Consider the following 18,768-nt stretch of genomic DNA (forward strand, 5'->3'; position numbering starts at 1 on the left):
CAAAAAAATTGAACAAACTGGTCTTTCAACACTACATAAAGCTGTATGAATCCCAACTTACTGTGCTGGGGAATAATGGATTCTTAATTGAATCTGTGCCTGAGAGTGGAAGAATGATTTTTAAATGGAAAACCTCACAGAGGTGGTGAGAAATACGTTTAGTCAGATAAATTATTCTAGGAGAAAGAGCAAAACCAGGCCAGAAAATGGCTTTTTCAAAAATTCCCCCAAATAAACCTAATACAGCTGACAGCTGGCAAGCCACAAGCACTCACCTGCCTTCCTGGTCTCCACAATGTCGCCTGGTCCTGGTCCCTGTAGACCCAAGTCTCCAAGGTGAAGCCTGTCTAGCAGGTCTGGGACCCTACTCACTTAACTTATTTATATTACTAGCATCCTAGGACATGCTACCCAGAGTTCTCAAAGGCAATGTAGGCAACAACTACCTCAACTTCCACGGCTGGTTAAGAGCCTGGGAATGATCTAGCACCATGCAGCTCAGAGATAAGAAAACTGAGGCGCTGGGAGGGAGGTACCCAGTCCAGAAAGGTCACATGGAGTTAATGGCTCTGATCACCCAAGGTTAAGTGTTTTGGTAGATTCACCAACTCTATCTCCAGCTCCAGTTGTGAGGACCTCAGAGCCATGTCGCAGTGTCAAGTACTAATTAAAATCAAAAGAGAATTATGGACATACTACTTATAGGGAGGAGTAAAGGAATTAACAAGATCATAAAAGCTGGGTCCCAGAAGAGCTTGTCTACTGAGATTTCACATTTTACACTCAACTTTTATTAAGACAGAACACAGGGTAGGGGTTGGGGAAGAGCTGGAGAGACAGCTCAGCAGTAAAGAGGAGTTGGGGCTCTTGCAGAGGATCCAGGTTTGATTCCTAGCATACAACCATCTATAACTCTAGTTCCAAAGGATCCAATGCCTTCTTCTGGCCTCTATAATCACCAGATGTGCAACTGGTGTACATACATACATGCAAGCAAAACTCACATACATTAAAATAAATCTAAGGGGGAAACAAAGGAAACAGTAACATGTAGTCTCAACTTTTCCTGGCAGTGAACTGGGCCTTTAGCTGTAGTTAGTCTTGATGGATCAGTTACTAAAAAGTCTCTTGCATCATGAGAAACAGGTAACACCACACCTGGGAGGCAACACTACCATCAACTAACAGCAGGATGGTCAGAACCATCCTCCAAACACATCGCTTGCTTCGGAGCACCCTGTTTCCAGGGTCTTCTTTATTACTTTGGATTTAACCAATAATACTCAGTCACCGGGTCTTCCACTGGATGTCAACATTAGGAGAACAGAAACCCATAAAAAACCTTCTTAAAAGAAGGTGTTTTGATTATTTTGCACTTTTCCTATAGCAGCTTCACTATTCTGCAGATCAAAGGCTCCCATAAGACCTGGTAATAAGAATAAAAATGCTGCAGCCAAAGACCTCCCAAGCGGCCATCTGTGGTCACTAGCTGCTCTATGCCAGTCCCCACTACTGCACAAGGATGAAATGCAGTTGGCTCTCTCTGCAGCAGTGTGAACTGCTAACTGGTCAATCAAGCTCCAAGAAAGAACCGGAGAGTAAGTTCATCTTGTTATTTTGTTTGCGCCACTAACAGCCCCAAGGGGGAGATTCTGTGCAGACAGAGTGCTCTCCATGGATGATCACTAACCACCACACAAGGCAGGGAGAAGAAACATCACATAATGTTGTTCAACAACACCATCTTTATTCAAAAATATATATCTATGAGACATTTCAGAATATACTGCTGCCACCAATGGCAGCCTATACTTCTAAATAAAGTCCTAAATTAATATACAAATTTAAGCTTTAAAAATATCCTTTAAGAAAAACAAAATAAAAACAAAGACTGAAGACTTTCTGAGGAATATGACCCTAAAGGAAATATCCTTGAGGCCTATGGATGCCCTAAATAAACACAAAACCAGAAGTCACCCACCCCACCCGCCATATCAACTCTCAGGGACAAGAAGTTTCACTTAAATTAAACAAGGGAAGTAAGCACACAGTTGGGAGACTGGGAGTGGTGGTGAGGGGAACGACAAAAAAGATTAAAAAACCGAAGCATTTCATTAAAACGAAACTAACTTCCTCATAGGAAGTCTGCTAGTAACAGGTGTTAAGAGGCCAACATGTTCATTTACATAATCGCTACAGGTTCATTTCTTGATCTTGCTGTAAGAATTATGCACTGATTGCTGGTCAGAGATGCCAAAGGATAGAACACAGCAGTGAGCTAATCCATTATGTTGCCATCTTTTCTCCTGGGATCAGAGCAGAGCTGCTATAGTCTTTGGGTCTGTGGCCAGCAAACACCTGCTTCCATAGGAAAGCGGCATCTGAGGACGGTGTTCAGAAATGGTATGTCCATGTGACACTGGCATGGCACACCGTGTGGGGAAGTGTTCCACAGCAGAGATTGGGGTTTCACTGAAGTCACTGCTGTCCTGTAGCCTCTGGGGAAAACAATGTCGACAGAACAACGGGCAGAGTAAACAAGCGAAAGGCAGCATGCACTCTATGAGAAAAACAGCGCCAACTAGACCAGGCAGGCTCTAACTGGTACTGAGTCCCAACCTCATAGCAGGTGGGGCAGCTTCTCAGATTGACAGGCTGCCTACTTGGTGACACACAGGTTTGCTTTAACATGTAAAATGACGTGTGCTTTTTTTGGTGATCCTAAAAACAGCAACTCAAAATAATGTCGCTTCTCAGGCCCCGTCGCTGAATTCCTTCTTATGGCTTTTGGACTTCAGCTTCGGGCTATAATTCCTATTACACTAGTAGGGCAAAATGGTTTCTGCCCTTTCCGATGTCAAAAATGAGCCTGCCAGATGAGAATGATTTTTCAGGTCCAAGCCTGATCTTTACTAGACTAAGATAAAAATCCTAACTACATCATTCAGTCATGTCGGCTGGCATGATAATGGAATTAAACCCCCAAATTAGTCTCCCTGCATTCCCTTTCTCTGCTGGAGGTGAGTTGTTTGTAGTAATACTCCTCTTTGCATGGGAACATGGATGCAGAGTGGCACGGACTGCCTGGCGTGCTCAGTGTCCTATTTGCAGAGCTGCTCAAGTTTATTCACCATACCATGGATGGATGCCCACATGGTGGAGTTAGTGTATACTCCAGGCCCCAAAGGAAGGGTGAGAGCAACATCCACAACAGCCCAGGCCCTCTCTACCAGTGGAGCACTCACCAGCCGGGGCATGCCACCCCCCGAACAGCCAACTTCACAGCATCAGGGATAGAGGGTCCTCTTTAGGGAGGTGTGGCATGGGAAGGCTGTGGGGAGAAACCAGACAAATGACTTGTGATCCCTGTCACTCTGTACCTGCACTGTGACTTCACGTCACAGATCAGCTTTGGATCTTATTATTAGATTCTCTAGATTGCTCGAAAACAAACCCACCTAACCCTGACAATACCTCTCAAGAGGTAATGGTCAGGAAGGTCAGCAATTTGGCAAACATCTTGTGGCAAACTGCCTAAGGCTGTGCTGCCAACCTTGAGGGCAGACGGTAGCCAGGAGAGCCAATGCCTGCAGCTTGACTCCCTCACTGGGAGCCTGTTGTGAACTTGGCCGAGCCCAGCTCAGAAAGGGGCTACTTCCATGGCATGTGCTGTCACTTGGGGCAAGATTCTCTTGAGAGCTTCTGGAAATACACATGATTTTCATGGCTTATGGGTGTAAGAGAGCTAAGAATGGAAAAGCAATGGGCATAAGAACATGAGTGGGAGGGAGAGTCAGTATTCTTAGCAAGAATTAAAACTGAGTCCATCTGCACGGTTCTGAACGGTGCTCAGGAGCCGGAGAATGAGAAGTCAGAGTTGCCTGCTTCATTCCTGAGGCGGATGCTGGCTGAAGAGATGGAGCCAGGACCAGAAGGTGTCTCCAACAGTGACTTGCTTCTTTTCTCCAGCACACATGGGAACCTGGAGCACAATACCTGTCCTAGTCAGTTGAGAAGAGGTCACCAGCAGAAGGCAGTGGGGCCAAGCCCCCTGTTACGTTCGGCAGCAGTGAGAGGTCTGGCAAACTCTGAATGTGGGACTTGAGTTCCTTGCGGACCTGGGTTACTCGAGCAAGCTTCTGTTTATACTCCTGGGAAGACAAGGGGAAGATGCTGGGTTATACTGTGCAGGCTGCTGGGCTAGCCCACAGGCCAATCTATTAGCCCCACCAACCTACTTTGCACTCCCCAACCAGACTGGCACTGCTCCTCAGGTCTATCACCATACTGCAGTTGCCAACCACACAAAGGTCCAGCTTATTAAAGAAACAACCAGCTTGCCAAACTGCTGAGAGCCCGAGGAAGGACATCCAGCCCAGCACATGAAGTTGGGAAGTAAAAAGAAGTGACATATTTATATTCCTTAAACTGGTCCTCAGCAGTTGTATAAAAATACAGGTGCTCACATGTTCCTGAGATTTTTGAGGGCTTTATCTAGATCAGCAGTTCTCAACCTGTGGGTCACAACTCCTATCTCCAAAAGTATTTACATTAAGATAATAGTACCTTAATGTATATAGATAACTTAATTTACATTAAGGTAACAGTAGCAAAATTGGTTACAAGGTAGCAACAAAAATAACAGTATGGTGAGGAACTGTATTAAAGAGTCACAGCATTAGAAAGGTTGAGAACCACTGATCTAGACAAAGTAGACAAATCACTATAAAAGCACACTTTTTGTGTTAAAAACTTATAAACCACCCCAGACTGATCACTCATAAACACGCTTTCCATCTTCACGTGCTCAAAAATACCCACCTGCTACCAGCTGGGTCCAAGACCCCTTCACTGCTGTAGTCCTCTGAGAAGGCCTCCTAGGAGTTAGTGCTTGTTTCTCTAGGAATGCTGCCAGCCTTAGCTCCAAGTCTAGTCTCCTCCCACTGAGAAGGCATAAAGTGCCCCATCATCTCCACAACTTCTCAGAGCCCAAAGCATTTGAATGTCACTGATTCCAAACTCATTCTCTCCCTTCCTGACCCCTGGGAACATGCCATTGCCTGTATAGTCTAGTCACCCAGGACTCTCCTCAGGCTGCTTCTCTTGGTCCTAGCAAAGGCTGCTCTGCCCCTCTACCTACTGGCTGAGCGCCACCTGCCTCAGAAAATCCACTTAGTGCCTAGAGAATAGGTGTCCCACCTATTCTCTGTAGCGTCTTTGCGCTACAGACCTCCCATGCTAGATGAGCTCTAGAGATCCCAGCAGCTGTTCAATGTTCACTCACCTCAGTCACAAGAGACTTCCAACAGTCCTCTACATTATGACTCCCAGTGACAGAAATGGGCAGTTTTTTCTGTCCCCAGCTCACAAATGCTTTTGAAACCTCTGTATGGGGAAAACACTGGGCCATGTGAGGTCTGAGGCTTAGAGACTCCTAGAGGCTTACTCCCCCCACAAGCATTTTACAAAGATAAGGAGGTTCCTGAGGCTGGGCCCAGGCTGCTGAAAGACCTTCTTAGAGGACCCTTGCCCATAGCATTGGTTAGGACTTGGAGGCCAGGGGTTGGCGCTGCTTCTGCCTGTACCATCCTGTTTGAGACTTGTTTCCTTCTTTTAATTTTCGTTTCTTTTTTGGGTGGTAGGGATGTCTGAGACAGAGTTTTACTGTGTAGCTCTTGCTGCCCTGGAGCTCACTATGTAGACCAGGCTGGCCTCAAACACAGAGATCTTCCTGTCTCTGCCTCCCTCCCAAGTGCTGCAATTAAAGGCATGCACTACCATACCCAACAATAATTCTCAGTTCTTCAATGCCAAATACCTAGCCACCCTAGGAAGATGAGTTTGAGGGCTTATGTAAACTATTAATGAAGACTCTTCCATCAAACCAGAAAGTTATGAACCCATATGCCCCATTCAACACCCACCACAACCCAAAGTGCCCAAAACAGCTCACAAAAGACAAACATATAGAAGGTATAGAAATCTTCCTTACACTTGGACTTGGAGCAACACTTTCACTCCTACAATGGAAGCTACCTTTAAGCCTAGGCTCTACAAGGCCAAAGTCCCCTTTCTCTGCTTGCACCTGCACCTAAGTGGCATTTGTCTAAGGCATCAAGCCAATGGTCTCTTTGTGAGCATGATACATTACTAATCACAGCACTTGGAAGGCTGAGGCAAGAGGATCACAAATTCAAGGCCAATCTGGGCTACACAGAGAGATCCTGTATCAAAAGCAGAACAAATGAAGGACCTATCGGTCCAAGAGGTTTAAATAATCAACAGGGTGAGCAGGCATAGTCTTGGAGTTCCCAAATGAAAGTCAAGACTGCCTTATAACAAGGGGCAGTAGAATGATCCAGCTTAGTGACTGGCAGGTGACCAGGTTGAGCTGTAGCTAGTCTTCTTACAGGTCACAGAGCAGACTCCATCTCTTCCCTTTTTGAAGATTCAGGCTTTCCAAATAAAGTCAACTATAAATGCCACCATGGACTAACAAAACATTCAAGAATAAGTCCAAGCAAAACTATCCCAAGTACAACTAAAGCTCACACTTTAATTGTCCCTGTCCTGATGCTCCCACAAGGCAGGGCAGTGTACCCATCCCCACTAGTTGCCTTCCCAGTTTTCTCTGGTTCTGAGCAGGGACAATAAGCATTCAGGGAAATCTAAGAATCTTATTTCTCAACGTACCAGCCTGCCTTTCCTCCTGGTAGTGTGTGGTCCTTAAGCTGTTGCTAAAAGACTCCCCTGGAAAACAGTGCCCATGGCAACTTCTGACCCCTTCCACAATGCCACCTGTGGTGATTTGAATAAGAACAGCCCCCCACCCCCCTGCCCCCAGGCTCATATATTTGAATGCTTGGTCACCAGGCAGTGGCACTACTTGAGAAGGATTAGGTGTGGCCTTTTTAGAGTAGGTGTGGCCTTTGGGGGGGGTGTCACTGGAGGTGAGGTTTGGGGTTTCACAAGCCCATGCTAGGCCCATTCTCTCTCTTCCTGTGGTTTAGGATATAGCTCTCAGCTACTGCTCCAGTGTCATATGCGCCACCATGTTCCCTGATAAGATGATAATGGACTAATAAGCCCCTGAAACTGTAAGCAATTAATGCTTTCTCTTTTAAGAGTTGCCTTGGTAATGGTGCCTCTTCACAGTCATAGAACAGTGACTAACACAGGACCCAGACCAGCTTCCTGTGAGGGGGCACACAGGAGGGCTCTGACGCCCAGAAGGTGCAGCTTTCCTCTTCTCTTTAGCACATCAGGAACCACTCAAACAGGGCAAAGACAGAGGCTAAAGCTATTTGTTAGAGTCTCCTGAGCTTGTATGTGATCTTGATCTACCACTCATACCTCCCTGCTTGGTCCAGGCATTTGAGAAATTAGGAACCACAACATGGGCATCCCAGGAAGTTGCTGCTGCAAAGCCCTGCCAGCTGTGTTCTCTCCTGCAGCTGTCCTCCTAGACACAACTCACAAGGCCTTTGCTGCCCTCTTCCTTCACAAGTACTTCCCGAGAAGCCAGGGCAAATTCCAAAGCCCCACCCCTGTCCTTCCTACTCAGGCATATTTCAGCCCCTGGCTACTGCAGCCAGCCTGCCCACCGAACATCAATGCAGGGACCTGAAACAAATCAAGTCACACCTGACCTGATGCCACCACCTGAGTCAAAACTCAGGGGCTGAGATGAGCTTCTAGGGTTTCTGTGGCAGTCAAGAATATTTCAAATGTAGATAGCCTAAGGTGTGCCTAGGATTTATGTTCCTGGCAATGCTTTGGAGTCTTGCCTCACAGCCAAAAACTACAGGAGAAAGTGCTGTAACACCCCTGGCTGACACTGTGAACTCAAGCACCATGGCACATGGGATGGAGTGCTGAGGGAGCAGGGCTTTCCACATTTTTTGCCTTTTATGGCCAGGGCAGTAAGCCAGACCCGACATACTGCAGATGAGCTCTGGGATAAGGGGTTTAAAGATGATAGGGGCTAACAGCACAGTGATCTTCTACAGGAATTCCATTTTGAGACAAACAAAATTATGCACGTTTCCTCCAGCAACTTGAGCAAGAGATGCTGATCAGAACATGAGTGCTCTCAAGCCCACTGTCTCCTGGGCTGCAGTTATCACAAAAGTACTAACATTGGGGCTGGACTGAACTGCTGCAATGGGGCACCACACTGTCACCTTTATCACCTTCTGCTGTGCTATGGGACATAGGACATACTCCTCCAAGGTAAGAATAATGAAGGACTACCATGCACAACACAGTTCATGGAGGGCCTTGCTTTAAATAAAGGTGGCACCAGACCAAACTTAACTCCAAGAGCCACTTTGGTACAAGAGAGGCTGGCCTTTGCAGCACTTGCCTAGCATTCACAAGGTGTTGGTCCCAATCCCAGCACCAGGAAGTGGAAAAAGAAGGAAGGAAGTAAACTTTTACCTGGGTATGATTTAACCTAACCCAAGTCCTCCCATAGCACCAGAAGGCTTAGCCTCCACTATGGCTCACAGGATCTGCACTTAAAATCATAACCTCAGTAAGCAGCTCCCTTCAACCATCCACCTGGCCAGGAGAATAGCACGCATGTCATCACGGTGGAAATAAAGAGTGCTGCTTTAAGTTTTCTGTCAAAGATCCATGTGGAACAAAAATCATCACTAACCTGTACCTCTCTCCCAGCCAGCTCCAGGGCAGTTACCACATTTCAAAACGATATACTCTGGGTGCCACAGCAGGGCTGGAGCTGCTGAGTGAGACGCTGGGGAAGATACAAGGAAAAGAAGGAATTGTGGCTGCATCCCCCAAGCTTGAGGCCTGGTCAGCTTCACTACTAAAGCCAACGATAAAAGTGCATACAAAACCTTCCCAAAGGGACAAACGGCAAGATGGCCACCATAGGACTGCCCTCTGAACATCCACCCATCCACCAGGGCATCTGTCACATGGCAGTGGGTGTCTTAAACATTGGAACATACACAGAGTTTTTCTGGGAGCTTTCTTTACCCCTGGAGACCCTCAAGTGTTTCTACTGTCACAACAAAACCCCCAGTCTTGGGGCTGGAGAGATAGCTTGCAGGTGAGAGCACTTGTTCCTCTTCCAGAGGACCTGAGTTCAATTCCTAGCACCAACATAGTGGCTCACAACCATCTGTAACTCTAATTTCAGAGAATCTGGCATCCTTTTCTGGCCGCTGTGGGCACCAAGCATATACATGATGCACAGACATACATGCAGACAAAACATAAACACACACACACACACACACACACACACACACACACACACACACACACCAAAAAAGAAATTAAAACAAACAAAAACACATCTGATAGGGATTGAACAAACAAGGGAAGAATACAAAGTTATATGCCTACACATACACTAAGAACATTTGTAAAAGACAAAAAATAACTAGGATGAGGCAATTCTTTCTAGTTTTAATGTGGTGATAAAAGAATTCACAATTTAAAGCCGCACTTGGTGGTGGCAGGCCTATAGTCACACTTGGTGGTGGTAGGCCTGTAGTCACAAACAAGAGGATCACAAATCCAAGGCCAGCCTGAACTGCAGAGGGAGTCCAAGGCCAGACTGACCTACAGAGGGAATTCAAGGTCAGCCTGGGTAATTTACTAAAATATAAAGAGGGCTGAAGACACAGCTCAAAAGCAGAGCACCTCATGTACCTCCAGTTCCTCGGAGGTTAAAAAAAAACCACAAATAATAATTTAATAGAAATCGGTAAGAAACACTGAAGACCCCCCAGGTCCTTCAAAATGCAGGTGGTTGTGCAGTGGGACTCTCATAACATACACTACCAATAAAATCAAAATGCTAAAACACTTTTTAAGATAGTGTTTTTTGTAGCTCAGACTAGCCCTTGCTGTATATCTAAGGATAACCTTGAACTCCTGATCTCCTGCCTCCTTTACCAGGAGTGGGAACCATGCCTGTACTGTGTGTGGCTAGGAGGCTTGGACAAAACTAGTATGAATGAACAGAACTGAGGCGAAAAGAACAACCAGCTCTCCTAGTTTCCATTATTTTACGAGCAATATTTAATCTTTCTGATTTATATGTTCAGAGACATGTAGATTTGAAGAAAAAGAATTATTAATGAAATACAAAATCTTCATCTTACAAACTATTCAACTGTCCTTACAGTCAAGAAACTTTACCAGACACTGCCTTGAGAGTATGAAAGGCCCTGTGACCAGAGTCATCCTTTCTTCTCTAAAAGCCCACCTCTAAAACTAGGGGAGTAGGCTGACTCCAAGATCTTTTAACTAAGTGACACCACATTCCAAATCCATGCAGCTACAAGCCTGGAGAGAGGAAGGAAGTATTCTACCAAGTAAGCCCAGAGCTCATGGGAGCACCCTCAGAGCAGACAAGACTCTTCACCATGCTCAGAAATTCACCAAGCTTTGACCAGCCCTGACTGCGGAGCTAAAGGGGGCTAGAGGTATGAGAATGGTGATACAGACAGCATTTATACATACAGGGGAAGAACTATGAATCCACAATAGATGTAGAGCTCTGAAGGATAAAGTGGAGGCAGAGGTCACATGCACAGGGAGGGAGGGCTTGGCTTTACAGCGTGGAGTCTGACGGCCTGCTGCCCAAAGAGACAGTCAGGTACAGACATGATGCCTTAGTTATGGCTTCTATTGCTGTGAGGAGACACCGTGACCATGGCAACTCTTATAAAGGAAAACATTTAATTGGGGTGGCTTATAGTTCAGTTTTCCATTATCATGGTGGGACTAGCAACAGGCAGGCAGACAGGGTGTTGGAGAAGGAGCTGAGAGTTCTGAAGGGAACTGACACTGGGTGTAGCTTGAGCATAGGAGAGAGACCTCAAAGCCCACCCCCACAGTGACACACTTCCTCCAAAAAGGCCCCACCTCCCAACAGTGCTGCTCCCTATGAGTTTATGGGGGCCAATTACATTCAAACTAGCACAGATGATGAGCAGGGACTAACAAGTAAGAGGAAATAGTGGAAAGTAAAGGAGAAGTATCTCAAGCAGGTGAAGGAAACAACCCACATAAAACCAGAGATGAGAGATCAGCATGGGCAAATATCTGGCTGGTGGGGAAGGGGAAAGGCAGGCCATGGTTGATGGGGGAGGGGGGCAAGCCATGGCAGGGGTTCGGAGAAATAGTGATTTGGATCATTTTAAGGGCAACGAGAAGCCACTTAAATGGTTAAGCTAGGGAATGGTATGTTTAGAGCTGCATGAGAGGGTTGCTGTATGAAGAAAAGATTACAGGACAAAAAGAAGTAATCATCAAGTAAGGCTACAACAAGAAGGTGACAGCAAAGGGGGCAGAGTCAAGAAAAACAGAGACCTCCAACAGGGTTGGGAGGTCAATCTGAGGAACTAAGAGGTACAAGAGAGAAACTAGGGGGTTGGGACTAGAGGAGGCTAATCGACACACCTGAGATGTGCGACTACTGGGAAAAGGGCTAGCATATCGGGGAGGGGGCTCTATGTAGCCTCGAATGGCTTTACACTCACCAGCCTCTTGCCTCAGCCTCCTGAGTGCTAGGATTACAGGCGTGCGGTTCTGCTAAGTAGCACTGCCACTGCTGGACTCAGTGAAAGGGGAGGGAGGGAGGGAAGGAGGGAAGGAGGGAAGGAGGGAAGGAGGAAGAGGGCAATTCAGCAGGAGGACACAGCCTGCCTCACCATGTTGTTTGAACTGTTTGAGCCGGTTAAGGCACAGTCATGCATATGGAACTAAAGCAAATGAAGTGGAAATCACGGGGAGAAAGGTCTAGAATGAGAAATGGCTAAATGTATGCCAAACCCTACAGGACAGAGATGGAGAGAAGCACCACAGAGAAATGGGTAGGTAGACTAGAGCCAGTAGAGGGCGACTTGAAACACCAGGAACTGAGAAGACAGTACTAAAGGCTTCAGAGAGGGTCAGAATACAGAGTCTTGAGACATACTGACAACTACCTTGGGAGTAAAAATGTTAATTTACAAATGACAAAAATCACATTAAAGGATGGAGAGACCTATTCTTCCAGGACATGGGTTTGGTCCTTAGCATCCACACCAGGTGGCTTACAACCACCTAAGACTCCAGCTCCTGAGACCTAATGCCCTTGTTGGCCTCCAAGGACTTCTGTATACAGTAGTGCATACAAACTCACATAGGCGCATTACACATCCCCACACAAATGAAAAATAAACAAATCTTGACAACAATAAAATCATAGCAAAGCTAAAAAGCTGCAATGGCCATATGGTGAAAGTCAGGGAAGGCCTGGAAGAGGCCATGCATCTCCCCACCACAGGATCACAGTGGGCCAGGTCATATCTCTATGGAAACAGCTCCCAGTCAGGCTATGCCCCATAGAAATGAACTCTGTGAACAAAGCAGCGGCCAGAGATGGCATGGAGAACTGGACCTGCTCACTCACAACCACTGTACTGGTCTCAAGGATGCTCAGAGCCCTTCCTTGCTGGATAATTTGCTGTTGTTGCTTTGTGTTGAAATTTACAAAGTTACTGTGCATGCTAAATTAAGAAAAGAGAGCTAACCACACTTTATCTTCAAGAAAAAGGACCTAAAACAGGAAATGAACTAACAAGGAAGAGGACAAAGCTAGTACCTGATGGTAGATGCAGACACGTTTCATTTATATTCCATGGAATAACCAGTAAGTTGTTGTCTTACACAAAAAGATTGCTTCTGACCTAATTTTAAGCCATACCTTCTGTTGTGAACTATTTAATTTATTTTTAAAATTGGGGGGTGGGGCAGGGCACATAGCTGAGTGCAGTTGCCAAGGAGGTCAGAAGAGGGTGTCAGATCCCCTAGAGCTGGGGCTATAGGCAGGTTTTGTTTTGTTTTTAATTTTTAAATTTAATCATTAAATTATTTGTATATGGGGGGGTACACATGAGTGCAGGTGCCCTGGGAAACTAGACCGGTGGGTGTCTGCTGGAGCTGGTGGTACAGACAATTATGAGTTGCCAGACAGTGAGTGCCAGGAACCGAATTTTAGCCATCTCTCCAACCCCTTACAGGTGGTATGAGCACCTGATGTAGGTGCTGGGACACAAACTTGGGTCCTCTGCAAAAGCAGTCTACACTCTGATCACTGAGTCATCTCTCCCACCCCTTACTTTAAAAACAAACAAACAAACAAAAACCCAAAAGACAGAGTCATTGTGCAGTGCAGGCTGGCCTTGAAGTCGTATCACAACCTTCCTACCTCAGCCTTCTGAATGCTGGGGTATAGCCACGTATACCTGGCATTACAGACAGAAACAGATGTAACTCCTGAGACTGCAAAGCATGCAACCATCCTCCAGTTTCCCCCTTTCCAAACCTCCAGTATGAAGTGAGAGTTAAGCCCAGCTTAACAGCAGGACATTCACAGAGACTAAAATAGCACACACTCACCAGGGCAAACAGAGTTAGCTACCACAGCTCAAATGTCTGTCATTTGAACCCTGCTCTGAAAATTTTGCTCACTCAAGTCAGTGTTATAAGTATCTGCCATGTCCACACAGCTGTCGCAAATGTAAACAAGTTCACTTAAAAGCCAGAAGACAGCCCACTCTGTCTAATTAAACTGCTTCACAAAACAAAGACTCTCCTTAACTTGGGGAGGACTATATCTAGAAGCTTCAGAAGAGAAGGAGATCTCCTAAGACTGGAGTGCAAGTCGGGGAAAGACCCTGAAACAAACACTCTTCAGTTTGCAGAAAGACACGCAGTCACCACATATTTACATAGAGATATCTCCCAAAGTCTAGAGGAAAATCATCCAAACACCAAGAGTTGGCAGAGGAGGTGCAGGATGAAATGGAGAGGCAGAGTAGGGAGAGAGATGCTCACAAGGGACCACATGTACCCAAATTGCTCACAGCTTCTGTTAGCAAGGAAAGTAATGATGCAAAATACAAAACAAGACTTAAAAAACTCTAAACATCACCCATTATACCAAAAGTTTCTCTTAGGGAGAAATATGTGTCTCCACAACCCAGGCGGGAACTGGCTGCAGCCTACGATCCTCCTGCCTCAACCTTCTCCCTGCTGGGATTGCAGGTGTGTTCCACCACAGAGAGAAAACTAAAGGAACTAGAACAAAATTAACATCAATTCTTTGTAGATTATAAACTAATAAATTATGTTTTTTCCTTACATGTATTATCTGGTGTGGTGATATATTACTTATGATTTATTAAAGCTTGCCCAAGGATTCAGAAAGCAAAGTGGGCCACAAGCCACAGAAGCCAGGCACACACCTTTAATCCTAGGACTCAGGATTAAGAGGTAGACAGATCTCTGTTCAGTCCAAGGTCACACAGACCTACACAAGATTGGTCCAGTCCTAAAGAGAAACAGCTCACACAAAGATGATCTCAGCATCTGGGAACACACACCTTTAATCCCAGCACTAGAGGGGTACAAAACATAGAAGCAGGGTCTTCCTTCAGTAGTCAGTATCAGGCATTCAGTCTCAGAATTCTCCAGCCACACTGAGGAGAGGCAGCCGGATCATCCCTTTCAGCTTGCAGTAGCAGTAAGAGCTAGTGGCTGGCTGCTTTGCTTTTCTGATCATCAGCTTGAAGTTTGAACTCCAATATCTGCCACTGGGTCATTTATTTATCAAGTTACATCTGGGTTTCTTCTAATTTATTAGTTTTACAATCAGAAAAAGAGAAAGAACAGAGTATTTGGAGTGTAGAATGGCTGCATACCAGGCAGAAATTGGGGAGCAACAGAGCCAGTTTGCACCTACAAACATTGTATCTGACACCCACACCAGCAGAAACTCAGCAGGGCTGCTCAGAAGGCAGCTCAGTACTGCCAACAGTGGGCTAGGGGGTGCAGTTCACAGGTATAACACTTGCCTGGCATAGGTGAGGTCCCAGGGTCACTCAGCGCCACACCCACTCACACACTCACTACTCACATTCTCTCTCTCTCTCTCTCTCTCTCTCTCTCTCTCTCTCTCTCTCTCTCTCTCTCTCTCACACACACACACACACACACACACACACACACACACCCCTCACATCCTGCTAGACTGCTGCTCTGAGTAGAATCTGACCTGCACCGTAAGGGCTAGCCAAGTAAAAGGATTAAGAGGAATCCAATACCCCAATGTTCAGTCCCATGTCACTCATGGAACCCCAAATACCAACTCAACACGAGTCCTCACAGATTGGAGGGAAACATAAAGAGAGGAGAGGGGAAGAAGGAGGAGGAGGAGAAGAGGAGGAGGAGGAGGAGGAGGGGGGAGGAGAAAGAGGAGGAGGAGGAGGAGGAGGAGGAGGAGAAGGAGAAGAAGAAGAAGAAGAAGAAGAAGAAGAAGAAGAAGAAGAAGAAGAAGAAGAAGAAGAAGAAGAAGAAGAAGAAGAAGAGGTCCCTAACAAGGCAGGGAGCAAGCAGCCATGGTCTGCTAGGGAAAGGATCTAGGTCCCAGACCCCACGATCACCTGGCAGCTGTAAGCAGAGCTGCCTCTTCACTAAGTGTTCTAACTGCCTTTTGAGCTGACAATGCTTGTCTAGTGAGGACAGAGCTGTGTGCTACAAGGGCAGATAGGTGGGCCAGCTTGAGTCTGTCTCAGGCCACTTGGCTAACCTGACATGCTCCATGTGGGCCAGCTGTAGTCATGTTCACTGGAGTCAGGAGATCCTGTACTGACACTTTGACCTTGAGCTCCTCATATAAACCTGGTGCTTAATTCTTTTGTGAACTAGACTGCCTGTATTTGCTGTGAAGGACAGTGAGATGAAATAGTGGTTTTGATCCCGTGGGAAAGAGGAAGACTGTATTCCGAAGTTGACAAAGGGGAGCTCTCTATCTCCACCTACTGTCTGTACCATTGTGGAAACAAATGTTTCTAAACATCTGCACCCTGAAGAGGAGGAAGAAATGCTGCCAAAACCAACAGGCCATCAGTGTGGTTTAGAAGCCCCTTGGTTGGAGCCAAAGAATTTCTGGAGTTGTTAAAACCTGCAGTGCACAGTAATACAAAGAGTCACATGGCAATGCTGGATTTTACATCATTCTGCCCTCCCAGCTGTGTTGTCTGAAGTCAAATTCTTAAGGATTCTACAGGCCAGGAAGAGGTGTGGAGAAACAGCAACAGCCTCAAGTTCACTTCTCCCCTGTTACCAGAGCAAGCACACAGGTACATGGAGGACATCAAGGAGCAAAGCGGATTCTCAAATACTCACAGATCATTCTGGAATGCTTGCCTGCTGTTGCTGCCACTTCCCTATATAAAATATAGCAACAAGATGCTTTGGAGACTGTCTAAATGACTCAACTCTGGCTGCTCTTGTAAAGAGTAAGATGTCTTCCTGCTGTTTTTCTCATGGAATGAAGTTTCAAAAACAAAACATTACAAATCTGAATGGTAAGTTATGAGATATGTGTGTGTCCTGGATTCTACTCCTGCCCTGTGTCTAGCTCCCTCCAGTTCTGAGTTTCTTCACCAAATCAAAATCATACCACACGATCTCTACGATGTCTTTAGCTCAATAATCCTGCTACACTCTTGGAACTTTGCTGACAGTACATATGCATGCCTTGCCTTCTAGAGATGAGGACTGGCCACTGGCTACTGAAGGGACATTTCTACCCTCAATCTGTGCCAGGGAGACTTATGGCGCTCAGGCAAGGCTTCTATGGTGCCAAACACATCAGTAAGTGACACTATAGGATGCTTATTAAAATTCCACAGCAGAAGCGTGGGTGGTAGTGGTACATGCCTTTAATCCAAGCATTTGGGAGGCTGAGGCAGGCAGATCTCTGTGAGTTCAAGGCCAGCTTGTTCCAGGACAGCCAGGGCTGTTACACACAAAAAAATCCTGTCTCAAAAAAGCAAAAAAAAAAAAAAAAAAAAAAAAAAAAAAGAAAGAAAGAAAGAAAAGAAAAGAAAAACAATCTGCAGCGGAGATGAAAGCAGGCTCAATGCAAGGCCATCTAGCATTGCAAACCAAAAAACAAGATTCCACCACCAATAAGGATTAAATGCAACTGCTAGTAAAATTCAAATGCCTTTTTTTTTTCTGTTGTAGAAATTGAAATGGTGATAGGAAATTCTTAAATTCATATGGAATTTTAAGAGGTTTTATACAAAATAACAAGGGGAAAAAAAAAGAAAACAGACTGAAGACTTACACTTCTCACTTTCAAACTTCCTACAGAGCTACATGCTAAAGTGAGGTACCATCATGGGGCATACAGAGGTCAGTGGTACTCAACTGAGAATGCATACATCTATGGTCAGCTGTTTCTTGACAAGGGTGTCACACATTCAGATGGAGGAAGTACAGTCACTTCAACAGATGCTGCTGGGCAAATGGACATCTACACACAGCAGGAGTTGGTTGGTTCCCTACCTCACACCATATACAAAACTAACTTAGAATCAATGACAACCTAAATGTAAGAGCTTAGACACTAAAGCTCCTAAAAAACAAAGTAAGAATCTTCACATCTTGGGATTGGGCAGTGGGCTCTCAGATGCAACACCCCAAACAAAAGCAACAAAAGGAAAAATTAAAAGTAAAACTGGAACTCATCAAAATAAAAACAACTTTCAGAATAGGAGAAAATATTTGCAAATCTTATCTGTTAAGAACACAGATATCCAAATACATAAAGAATGCTTAAGACTCAAACTGCAAACAACCCAACTGGAAAGCAGACAAAGGTACTTGAATAGACACGCTTCCAACAAGGACAACAAACAGTCACGGAGCAGGTGAGGATGCTCATTGCCACTGCTACTCTGGGAAACATAAATCAATCACCACAGGTACAAGTTCACATTCTCTAGGACAGAAGAAAGAAGTGGTAAGTATTGTCAAGGATGTGAAGAAACTGAGGCCAGTACATTGATGGTGGCAGCAGAAAAAGGGGCAGCTGATGTTGGATAGCGGTGTCACACTTCTTAATCCCAGCATTTGGGAGGCAGAGGCAGGAGGATTGCTGAGTTCGAGGCCAGCCTGGTCTATAATGCAAGTTCCAGGACAGTCAGGGCTACACAGAAAAACCCTGTCTCAAGAAGAAAAAAAAAAAGAAAAAGAAAATGGGGCAGCTATTATGGGAAAGTTTGATGGGTGTTAAAGGTTAAACACTGAATTACCATTTGATCTAGCAAACCTCAATCCTAGTGTAACACACACCCAAGAGAAAGGAAAAGATGTCTACAAAACCATGTACATCACTGTCTGTACAGCAGCATTATTCACTACTCACAGTAACAGAAAAGTAGATGTAATTCAAATGCTCACCAACAATAATGAACAGACAAATTATGGCAGATCCATATAATAGCTAGTAGTTATTACTGTTGCAATAATTATCAATATTTGCACTAACATTCGTCCTCAGTAAGAATGAAGTACTGGCACATGGTACTTTGTGGATAACCTCAAATTATTACCAAATTAAAAGAAGAGACACGAGTATATAAAATCCCCAGGGGCAGCGAGGGTAAGGGCAGTGCTGAAATGTTAGATGGGTGCTCTATACTATTAAGTACTAAATGTCACTGGAATGGAGGCTCTTTAACATGGTTAACTGTGTTACATAAATTTCACCTCACCCTACAAACAAACCTATCTGTAGCGAGGGATGCAGCTGGAGCACTCCCCTGTTTGGCAGTTTTTGCACACCACAGACAGCCCCTTTCGGCCTAGACCATAGACACACACCATGACAATGCATGAAGCTGCTGTGCTACAAGGTGAGACTGACCCTTTGATTTCTTTCTTTCT

The 18,768-nt window shown here is 45.3% G+C and overlaps 1 protein-coding gene, 1 long non-coding RNA gene and 1 other non-coding gene across 9 annotated transcripts in view; 1 reads left to right on the plus strand and 2 right to left on the minus strand.

Annotated features, from left to right (window-relative positions):
• LOC103158756 overlaps positions 1 to 18,768 on the plus strand; it is a 41,056-nt gene that overhangs the window by 14,120 nt on the left and 8,168 nt on the right. The window contains exons 2-4 of one of the 5 annotated variants that reach the window (XR_004770506.1): positions 8,010 to 8,232; positions 8,680 to 9,076; positions 10,316 to 10,388. The exons of 1 other annotated variant lie outside the window; for it this stretch is intronic. This is a non-coding gene — a long non-coding RNA (uncharacterized LOC103158756). Of the gene's footprint in view, positions 1 to 8,009; positions 8,233 to 8,679; positions 9,841 to 10,315; positions 10,389 to 18,768 lie in introns of those variants that run through there. 3 more of the 5 variants (XR_003486459.2, XR_004770508.1, XR_004770507.1) reach the window with 3 other exon arrangements.
• Positions 1,726 to 18,768, minus strand: part of Rprd1b (regulation of nuclear pre-mRNA domain containing 1B) — a 49,751-nt gene continuing 32,708 nt past the window's right edge. For 2 of the 3 annotated variants that reach the window (XM_027421254.2, XM_027421256.2), the window contains one exon: positions 1,726 to 4,151. In XM_027421254.2, coding sequence (XP_027277055.1) covers positions 4,002 to 4,151 — 150 coding nt within the window. In that variant the 3' untranslated portion in view covers positions 1,726 to 4,001. Of the gene's footprint in view, positions 4,152 to 8,662; positions 8,759 to 18,768 lie in introns of all 3 variants that reach the window. The other variant, XM_027421255.2, reaches the window with a different exon arrangement.
• Mir1903 (microRNA mir-1903) lies at positions 9,074 to 9,143 on the minus strand. The gene has a single exon (NR_105152.1). It is a non-coding gene; the product is annotated as a microRNA mir-1903 (primary transcript).

This window comes from Cricetulus griseus, chromosome 6 (genome assembly GCF_003668045.3).
Source record: "Cricetulus griseus strain 17A/GY chromosome 6, alternate assembly CriGri-PICRH-1.0, whole genome shotgun sequence".
Taxonomy (NCBI): domain Eukaryota; kingdom Metazoa; phylum Chordata; class Mammalia; order Rodentia; family Cricetidae; genus Cricetulus; species Cricetulus griseus.